At 49.4% G+C, this 10535-nt stretch overlaps 1 protein-coding gene across 1 annotated transcript; it reads left to right on the plus strand.

Moving 5' to 3' along the window:
• Positions 1 to 4069: 4069 nt before the first annotated feature.
• Positions 4070 to 8979, plus strand: Lypd5 (LY6/PLAUR domain containing 5). Its single transcript, XM_021169025.2, has 5 exons — positions 4070 to 4170; positions 6261 to 6389; positions 7180 to 7356; positions 7690 to 7836; positions 8164 to 8979. Exons 1-5 carry the CDS (start codon positions 4113 to 4115, stop codon positions 8421 to 8423), a joined length of 771 nt encoding a protein of 256 aa, XP_021024684.1. The 5' UTR covers positions 4070 to 4112; the 3' UTR covers positions 8424 to 8979.
• The last annotated feature ends 1556 nt before the right edge of the window (positions 8980 to 10535 follow it).

Here is a 10535-nt window from a genome sequence, read left to right on the forward strand (position 1 = left end):
CTCTCCTCCTTCTTCTTTGAATTTTTTTTTGAGACAGGATTTCTCAGAAGTAGCCACAGCTGTCCTGGAACTCGAGTGAGAGACCAGACTGGCCTTGAACTCACAGAGATCTGCCTGCCTTTACTTCCCAAGTACTGGGGTTAAAGCTGTGCACTAGCACTGCCTGGCTTCTACGCAGCTTTAATACTTCTTGTGTTTATTGATTCACTTACTTAAGTGGCAAGATGTCATGCCACAGTACTGTGTTGAGGTCAGATCAGAGGACAAATTGTGGGAGTTGGTTCTCTCCTTCCATCACATGGACTCCGGGGATCAGAGTCAACAGAATTTGTTGTTCTTTTTGTCTTGTGACATGAGCCCTGGTTATTAGGTTTATTTTGGTTTGACTGACAGATTCCTGAACTTTTCATCTAATGCTAGGGGTGTGGGTAGGGCTCTCACCTCTTCAGAGAGCTATGGGGAGGGTGGTGAACTCCCTAGGAATCCCAGTAGGGCACTTGGGAATCATTGCCACCTGTAATCATTGCCTCCCATAATGGAGAATTCCCCATGTGATACCTCAACATCTTCAACAAGTACCTGAGGCTATCAGTCAAGAATACTCACAAGATCACGCACAAGATCACATACACACATATACAATATTACATACATACATACACACACAGGATCACACACAATCTCTCTCACACACACACATGATCACATACACACACATGATCACACACACAAGATCTCACACACACACACAGAGTAAATAGACGTAATAAAAAAATGTTGAGTCAGCGTGGTTGTGCACACCTATAATGCTACCACTCTAGAAGCTGTGGCAGGTGGAACTCTGTAAGTTCGAAGCCAGCCTGGTCTACACATGAAGTTCCAGATCTCACTGGGATACATAGCTTCCTGATTCATAAAACAAAACAAAACAAAACAAAAACAAAAAAACAAACAAACAAAAACTTCTTTTGTGTTGTTTTGTTTTTTGACACAAAGGGGAAATATTTTCCAATACTATTGCCTTTAATGAGAATTAGACTCAGTTCCTTTAAAACAAAGGGTAGAAGGTGGGAGGTGCTTAGTCTGGAATGGAAGGCTGCTCCAGGGACTCTGCTGAGTACATGGACTTTTTCCTGAGACTGCACAACGCTCTCTCTCCTATTAGGCCAACCGTGCCTGTTCACTGTGGAGTATCAACATCAGGATCCTACCTGCCACAGAGATTGGCAGATAAGGGTGCCATCGCCCCTGGTGACTGTGTTTCAAAGACACAGCTCCCAGGCCCCTTGGGGAGTGGGTAAGGGAGGGAGGGAGAGAGAAAGAGGGGGTTATTAGCCTGAAAACTAGACTGAGGCCAGTAGAAGACCCATCTTCCCTCCAGAGGGACTGAGAAAGAAATTGAAACTACAAGGCTTTTTGTGGGACCGGAGAGATGTCTCAGTTAGTGCTCACACTGCTCCTGCAGAGGTTCGATTCCCAGCTCACCAACTGTAACTCCAGCTCCAGAGGATCTGGCCCTGCACACATGTGGGCATCTGCACACATGTGTCTTCTACTCACACATACAATAAAAATAAACGTTAAAAAATACAAGGTCAGGCCTGAAGAGATGGCTCAGTGGTTAAGAGCACTGCTGCTTTTCCAGAGGATGAGGGTTCAATTCCCAGCCACCACACTACTCACTCCTCACTCCTCACTCCTCACTCCTCACTCCTCACTCCACACTCCTCACTACTGTCTGTAGCTCCAGTTCCAGGGGCCTGGTGTCCTCTTCTGGTCTCCACACACATTGCATGCACACAGTGCAGGCAAACACTCATCCTTATTAGATAGATAGATAGATAGATAGATAGATAGATAGATAGATAGATAGATAGATAGATGAATAGATGATAGATGAATAGATGATAGATGGATGGATGGATAGATGTTACATATAAAACCCACAAAGTCTTGTATGTATAAGTGTGTAGAAGGGGTAGAGGGTAGGGCGCTTGGTATGTGTAGTATATGTATGTGTGTGTCTGTGTGTGTGTGTCTGTGTGTTTGTGTGTCTATGTGCATGTGTGGGAGGGAGGTTGGAGGAGGTAGGGCACATTCCCTTTCATCCTATGTTTTCGGATGGATCTCTCACTGAGCCTGGAGCTCACCCAGTCAACTAAGCTGGCTGCTCTTTGAGCCTCAGGGATCCTCCTGCCTCTGGTGCTCCAGCATTGGATGCGAGCTGCTGCTCTTGATGCCAAGTGCATGGATCCCAGAGTTCACACTTGCACGGCAGACATTTCATTGATTGTTTTTGTTTTGAGACAGAGTCTCCTGTAGCCTAGGCTGGCTTCAAACCCCCTGTGTTGCCAGCAGGACCTTAAATTCTGACTTTCTTGCCTCCATCCAGTGCTGCGGTGATGGGCTGTGCCACTATGCCCAGCTCCCTTAACTCTGTCTTCAGTGACCCTGGAAGAGAGGAAGGTGTCAGAGCTGACAGGCATGGTGTCAATCAAATCAGTCCCTGCCCCTCTGCCCTCGCCTCAATCACTAATTCAGGAATTTTCTCAAACAGGCTTCTCGCTATCAAATCTCCATCAGTTTTAATTATAGGTATTGTGGAAGCAGGCGGTTCTCCATTTATTTAATAAGGGTTTATCAACACTGTCTGTGGGTGCATCCTGTCTATTAGGGTGTCTCTCCTCCCCTCTGAGCTTGTCTATGTGTCTTCATTTGCATCTGTCCACACAGGATTGGGGCTTTCCCCCCCCCCCCGAGACAGGGTTTCTCTGTGTAGCCCTGGCTGTTCTGGAACTCACTCTGTAGACCAGACTGGCCTCGAACTCAGAAATCTGCCTGTGTCTGCCTCCCGAGTGCTGGGATTAAAGGCGTGCGCCACCACTGCCTGACTCAGGATTGTGTCTTCTTGTATCTCTTTTTAACTTAAAAAAAAAAAAGTTATCCAGTGTGTGTGTGTTTGCATTTGTGTTTGCGCACAGAATGTGCTATATATAAAGGCTCAGACAACAACCTGTGACTGTTGTTTCTCCTCTCCTACCGTGTGGGGCTAGAAAATTGAACTCAGGCCATCAGGTTTGGTGACAGTCACTTTTACCATGCTGGGGCTCGAACTCAGGACTTTCCAGCTGTTAGGCAAGCACACTACTGACTAAACTACTTTCCCGACCTTTCTTTTACATTTTTGCTTGTTTTTTGTTTGTTTTGAGTTAGGGTCTCATATGGCTCAGGTCTCAAACTCACTAAGTAGCAGGAAGACCTTGAATATCTGATCCTATTGTCTCTGCCTCCAAGCACTGGGTTGACAGGCCCGAACATCTGGTTTATGGAGCGCTGGAGGTGGGACCCAGGGCTTTATGTATGCTAGACAAGTGCTCTACCTACTGAGCCACAACCCAACCTGCTATTCTGTGTCTGTGGGTGATCGTCTTCTATTTCTCTCCCTCTCTTGCTTCATTCATTTCTTCATTCATTCATTCTCCATTCATTCATTTCTTGTTACAGACATCCCTGGAGGCTGCAGAGGCATCCCCAGTCCAATAGGAGAGAGAAACAGCTGCGCATTCTATGTGATCAGAAGCAGCAGGCAGAGAGGGGAACAGTCAGCTACTGGCAACTGAAGAGAGGCAGTGGAGGCAGTGGATGGGGTCAGAGACACTGGAGAGAGAGGATATCTAGGTGTCTCGCCCAGATATTCAGTCTCGAGATTACAAGCCTGTGTCTGCGTGGGTGCTAAGAGCTGGAGTAGGGGAGTAAGAAAGGAGCAGGAATCAGGGACAGACCACAGACCATCACAGAATGTAGATGGGATGATACCAACAGACCTGCGAAATACAAATCACCCCCAAAGTCTAAGCTCCAGGCACCTTAATGCCTTCCTCAGGGCCCAGGAGCCTGAGTCCCCACCCCTCTTAATCCGGCAGCTCCACCATGATTACCTAGAAGGAGACAGCCCACGTGAAGGAGGGCGGAAGGGTGGGGTGGAGAATCCTGGAATCCTGGCCAGGCTGGGTGGCCAGGATGCCTGGGGATCAGCAGGGAGAACCAGCCTGACTGCAAGCCAGAGTGGAAGGAGCTGTCCTCAGAGTCAGATCTCAGCTCCACAGGCTGCCATGGGGATCCCCAAGGCCTTCCTGCACTGCTTCCTCGGGAGCCTGTTCTGCCTGACAGGTACCTACCTATGCTGAATCCAATGGGCAGAAGAGCCTGAGCCAGGACTCCTGGGTCTGAGGGAGAAGGGTTAGGCTTGGACCCCTGGATCTGAGGAAGGAGAGCTGGGGTTTAGACTCCTGGGTCTGAGGGAGGAGGGTTGGGTCTGGACCCCTGGATCTGAGGGAGAAGGGCTAGGCCTAGATCCTGGGTCTGATGAAGGAGAGGTGGATCCTGCACTCCTGGGTATGAGGGAGGAGGGCTGAATCTGGACCCATGGGTCTGAGGGAGGGGTGCTGACATCTGGATCCCTGGGTCTGAGGGAGGAGGGCTGACATCTGGATCCCTGGGTCTGAGGGAGGAGGGCTGACATCTGGATCCCTGGGTCTGAGGGAGGAGGGCTGAATCTGGACCCCTACATCTGAGGGAGGAGGGCTGGAGGCATGCTGTCTTGAATCCTGGGATGGTGGAGACCACAGTGCTTCCATTCTCATTCCCTCTTCACCCCATCACTGTCATCTCCTCTGACACGGGTCTTCCTTTCTCTCCCTCCCACCCTCTCATTGAGGGCATTTCTGGGGAGCAATCGGGGCTCTCCCCAGAGCTGGGAAGGACCTTAGCTCCATCTTTGAACCCTCTTCTACAGGGATTTACTCACTTAAGTATGGATGGGCTGTGAAGGACAAATTAGAAGGATATTAAGCAAACCGCTCTTGCACAAGGCTTAATCTGTGTGTATTTGCACATCGTTGGATGCAGTTTGGTATCTGTGTGTCCTCGAGTTGGCAACTGCTTGTGCTCCTCTGCACCAGATTTCAATATCTAAGAAAAGTGTGTGTGTGGTGTGTGTGTGTGTGTGTGTGTGTGTGTGTGTGTGCACCTGTGTTTGCTATCAAGCCTGACAATCTAAATTTGATTCCCAGGACCCACATGGTGAAACAAACGAATTGACTTCTAAAACTTGTCCTTTGACCAACATGCATGTCCTGAGGGTAGCATCCTCGTGCCCCACTTCCTCTACAACACAATATATAAAATGCAGTCAGAAAGATTTTGATTTCGAGACAGGATCTCATTGTTTAGCCTAGCTGGCCTGCAACTTTCAAGTGTAGATCAGGCTAGTCTCAAACTCACAGAGACCCACCCATCTCTGTCTCCTGAGTGCTGGGATTAAAGGCATGCACAACCATACTTGGAAACTATGTAAAATTTTAAAATGTTTTTACATGCTGCAGGATTGTAATCCTAGCGCTCCACCAGCCTCAGCTGCACTGTGAGTTCCAGGCTAGCCTAGGCTACATAAGACCCTGTCTCAAAACAAAACAAAACAAAACGTTCTTTGACTGTCAGTTTCTCTCCACATTTTTTGAAAAAGAAAAAGAAAAGAAAAAAACAAGATCTGTGTGTAATTTTCCACGTGCATGCCCACTGTCCCTGTGTTATCTCTATGGCTTGCATGTCCATATCTTTGTGTACTTAGATATTAGAGTGTGTGTTTTCTTTCTGCCTATTTATTTCCATGTTTCTAAATATCCTGTATCCATATATAATTTCTAGACTACTTTGATGAGGTCATGTGTTTTCCTCATTCTTTTTGCCGTGTGTGTGTGTGTGTGTGTGTGTGTGTGTGTGTGTGTTGGCACATGCCACAGCTCACATGTGGAAATCAGAAAACAACTTTCAGGAGTTGATGCTCTCCTTCCACAAAGTGGTTCCCAGGGATCGAACTCAGGAAGTAAGGCTTGGCAGTTAGCATTCTTGGCTGCTCAGCCATCTTGCTCTGCCTGCAATAAGTACAAACCTGTGCCAGAACTTAGAGTTCTGGCTGGGTGTGTGTTACCCTACCCTCTTCCTGCCACAGGTGTAGATGGTTTCAGGGTGTCTGCTGAGGGGTGGGCAGAACGGAAAGAAATCACTAAGGCCCTTATGTAAATGACAGAGGTCTTCCAGGACCTTGGCAGCACCTGATGCCAGGCAGGCTCAGCCATTGCTGACATCATTCTCTCATGGTGACATGAGACACAGCAGCCTGGTGTGTATCTGTCCCACACTGCGTGGAGTCCTAGGTTCTGTGATAGCTCCTCCTGACCTCCTCCCCACCCTTCTCCTAGGCTCCCAGGCCCTGCAGTGCTACAGCTACGAGCACACCTACTTCGGGCCCTTCGACCTCAGCGCTGTGAAACTCCCCAGTGTCTCTTGTCCTGAGGGGTGCTCTGAGGTGGTCTTGTCGCTGGATACTGGTGAGGACCAGAGGGCAACGAAAGGATGGGCAGCCCGAGAAATAGAGAAGACAGAGAATAGAGGGATGGGGAAGAGAGAGGAAGAGAAATGTACTCAATAGAAGAGGAAGAGAGAGATAAAGGAAGGTGGAGAAGAGTGCAGGGATGGTGGGGAAGCAATGAGTGGACTTGGTGGTTCACACCCGAGACCCTGGCACTCTGGAGGTAGATGCAGGAACACTGTGTGTTTGTGGCCAGCCTGGACTACAAGGCAAGACCTTGTCAGAGGGAAAAAGAGAAAGAGTCGTGGTGGCACACATCTCTAATCCAAGCACTTGGAAAGTAGAGGCAAGAGGATCATCCTTGGCTATGTAAGTTGTAGGCCAGCCTGGGCTACATGAGACCCTGTCTCAGAAAAATGAACAAACAAGGCTGGAGAGATGGCTCAGTGGTTAAGACCACTCGCTGCTCTTCCAGGGGACCCCAGGTTTGGTTCCCAGCACTTAAATCGTGGCTCACAACTATCTGCAGAGATGGGGATCTAACGCCCTCTTCTGGCCTCTGTGAACACTGCATGCATGCATCATACATACAGGCAAATTGCTCTTACATATAAACTAAAAATAAAGTCTTCTAAGTCAAGGAGAGTTGGGAAGGGAAGGGATGAGAAGGGGAGAGTAGGAATAAAAAAGAAAAAATCTCAGGATAGCAAAAGATAGAATGGAAGAAGGGAAGAGACAAAACTAAGTGAGAGGAGAAATGCAGAAGTAGGGAGGGAAGGCTCACTCTGGCCTGGTACTCTCCCGCCCAGGTTACCGCAGCCTGGTGACAATGGTCCGGAAAGGATGCTGGACAGGCCCCACCACAGGCCCCATGCAGACCAACCAGGATGCTCTGCCTCCCGACTACGCGGTGGTCCGTGGTTGTGCCACTGACTACTGCAACACCAACCTCAAGACTCACGATGCCCTCCCCAACCTGAGCCAAGGTGAGCTAGGGGGCGTGACTGGAGAGGTCGGAGGAAGGGCTGGAGAAATCGGGGCGGTGCTGGAGAAAGTAGTGCTAAAGAGGTTGGGGGGCAGAATTGGAGAGGGTGGGGCGGGAGGAGTCTGGAGAGCTGCTAGATAACTCAGGGCTGGAGACGTCACGGGTGGGGCTGGAGGGGGCCAAGGCTGGAGAAGAGGTCGGGGGCATGATCTCCGTTGAGCGCTGCTCTAGCTGTAGGATGCCAGACCCCACTTTGGCATGAGCAGGTACACTGCTCAGCCTGCACTGTCAGACCGAAGCAATGCTCTAAACCTCATCTACTGTCTTCTCCAAGCTCCTAACCCACAGACGCTCAGTGGCACCGAGTGCTATGCCTGCTTGGGGACCCACCCTGAAGACTGTTCCCCTGAGAAGTCCCGACGGGTCCAGTGCCACCAGGACCAGAGCGCCTGTTTTCAGGGCAACGGCCGGATGAACATTGGTGAGGGGCTTGGATGGTGGGAAGGAGCTGAAGGCCTAAGGGCAGAGGTACCAGAGAAGCATGGTTCTCTGTGGTCTTATGTCTGAGGGAGGAAGCAAGACTGAGGTCTGAGGAAAGAGGTATGGTTCTAGACTGAAGGAGACATGTCTCTGATCTAAGGGAAAAGGCCTGTTGTAGACTGAGGGAGGAGGCATGCATGTCAGGAAGGAGACTGGCTCTGGTCTGAGGGAAGAGGCTTGTCTGCACTGAGAGATGTGGTCTTGGTTCCAATGAGCCCTGAAATGTGGTAGAGGACCGAGACCTGACCCCTTCTCACTGTCCACCCAGGCAACTTCTCGGTGCCCGTGTACATCCGGACCTGCCACCGGCCCTCCTGCACCACCATGGGCACCACCAGCCCCTGGACGTCCATCGACCTGCAGGGTTACTGCTGCGAGGGCCACCTCTGCAACAGGGCCTCGGTGACACAGATCCTGCCTGGCACCATGTCCTCGGCCCCTCCCAGAGCTCCCCGAATCCTGACCCTACTGACGGCTGCTCCACTACTGGCCATCTCTCTGGGGGCATCCGTCGGGTTCCCTGCATAGACAGCGCCTCCAGGATTGCTCTGCATCTCATCACTCCAGCCCCTGGTGTGAGCTCCTTTAAAAATGATGTGAAAATAAGAGCTGTACTCCTGTCCCTCCAGTCACAACATTCCACCCTGCTCTCTGTCCCTCCTTACTGCCGCTGGCCCCACCTCCTGGAGGCCCATCTATCCAGTGCATTGAATGAGGTCCAACCAGCTTTCAATAGTGCCACCCCCTGGTCACCAAACCTTCAATACATGAGCCTTTTGTGGCCCTCTCACAACAAACCATGCCACTCACCTTAAAAACCCACTTCTAGCAAGGATAGCGGTAATACCAGCCTGTTGTCCCAGCACTCAGGAGGCTGAGGCAGGAGGATGGCTACTTCAAGGCCAAGCTGGACTACATTGCTAGTTTAGGTCCAGCCTGAATCACAATGTGAGACCCTTTCAGGCATGGTGGCACACACCTTTAATCTCAGCACCACGGAGGCAGAGGCAGGTCTGAGTTTAAAGTCAACTTCGCCTACAGAGTGAATTCCAGGAAAGCCAAGACTACATAGCGAGACCATGTTTCAAAAGAAAAGAAGGAAGGAAGGAAGGAAGGAAGGAAGGAAGGAAGGAAGGAAGGAAGGAAGGAAGGAAAGATGGGGTAGAGGGGAAACAAACACCCTGCCTTTCAGTCTCTCTAAAGCAGAACTGAAATCTATAGTATAACTCTGCAGTCCTTCTTGGACCTATCACCCCAACGGAAACCGGTTCATACGCTCCCCCAAACTATATAGACTAGTAGGACAGTTCATAATATCTACAAACTAGAAACAACTCAAATAATTATGAACAGCCAAATGGAATGAGGAGCCTGAGATCTAGCCACACAAGGGAGTATTATGCAGCAGCGGAAAACGACAGCTGACAGTTAACCTGCAGTGGCCTTGAAAGAATCTCACAAAAACAGTGTTGAGCAAAATAGTAAAGACACACAACAGAACAGGTTGTATGATTCCATTCAAACAACGTATGAAAGTTGCTAACAGCTAGTATGCACAATTAGAAGAGGGAAAAGTGACTATGTTTGGGAACAAGTGACCAAAAGAGGAAATACGGGGTGTTTGGAAATAACTAGATGCTGAGTTATGAGATCTAAGAACTCACTGATCCATTTTTGCTCCCCCTCTAAACTTTTTGTTGTTGTTTTCTTTTGTTTTGAAAGAAAAGGTCTCACGTAGCCCATTCTAGCTTCAAACTCATTTGCATAACTTAGGATCACACTAAACTCCTGATCCCCTCACCTCGACCTGCCAGACAGATGCTGGGATTACATGTGGGATTCATCACACCTGTCTTTTCTTGCCTTTTCACATGTTTATTATTTGCAATAAAAGGTTTTAAACATGTACAAGCTTTCTTGATGGGAAAGGGGCAGGTGGAGAGGCTGCAGGAGGGACAACAAAGCCGACTCCTCTCTGGAGATCATCCACTGGGCACAAGGAGCAGCAGAGGGAAACGCCTGAGTTCTGCCCCTCACGCCAGCTTTTGCATGTTCGACACAAAGGATTGAGCCGGATGAGGTGCCATGAGCCTGTCGTCCCCGTCACTGGTAAGCTGACATGGGGGAGTCTTGAATTCAAGGCCAGCCTGGAATACAGATAAATCCAAGGCCAGCAGAACTAACCTTTCCACGTCAAAATTTAAAAATAAAAGGGGTTAGGATGTAGCTCGGCTGTAGGGAATCCCCCAGCAAGGGTCTGGAGGCTTGACTCAGTCAAGGAGGAGCTGTCTAACATGTGTGAGACCCTGGATATCTCACCTCCAGGGGGGTAAACCTTGCAAATGTAAGAAAAAAAGTGGCTAAGTATTCCAGTATTTGACCACAAAACAAAATTTAAAAGATACACCTATGACGCAGTAAGCAAAACTGGGTGGCGTTTAGTGTTTTCTGTTGATGTGATTAAACTCTGATTATGAGTGACTTGGGGAGGGAAGGGCTAATTTCATCTTCCAGCCACTCCATCAGCCCAAGGAACCGTCCATACCAGTGGAGAAGTCACGGGGCAGGAGTGGAAGGTGGCTGGGCACCTGTGTCCATACTCAGGAACAGAAAGGAGCAGCGGCGCATGGCGCATGCTCA

The sequence above is a fragment of the Mus caroli genome, chromosome 7, assembly GCF_900094665.2.
Source record: "Mus caroli chromosome 7, CAROLI_EIJ_v1.1, whole genome shotgun sequence".
Taxonomy (NCBI): domain Eukaryota; kingdom Metazoa; phylum Chordata; class Mammalia; order Rodentia; family Muridae; genus Mus; species Mus caroli.

What these genes read in the sequence shown, in the direction of transcription:
- Lypd5 (XM_021169025.2), top strand. Translation starts at nt 4,113, where the DNA reads ATGGGGATCCCCAAGGCCTTCCTGCACTGCTTCCTCGGGAGCCTGTTC. An exon ending in GAGCCTGTTCTGCCTGACAG is followed by an intron (nt 4,171 to 6,260) that starts GTACCTACCTAT and finishes CCCTTCTCCTAG; the next exon opens with GCTCCCAGGCCCTGCAGTGC. An exon ending in CCTCCCCAACCTGAGCCAAG is followed by an intron (nt 7,357 to 7,689) that starts GTGAGCTAGGGG and finishes GTCTTCTCCAAG; the next exon opens with CTCCTAACCCACAGACGCTC.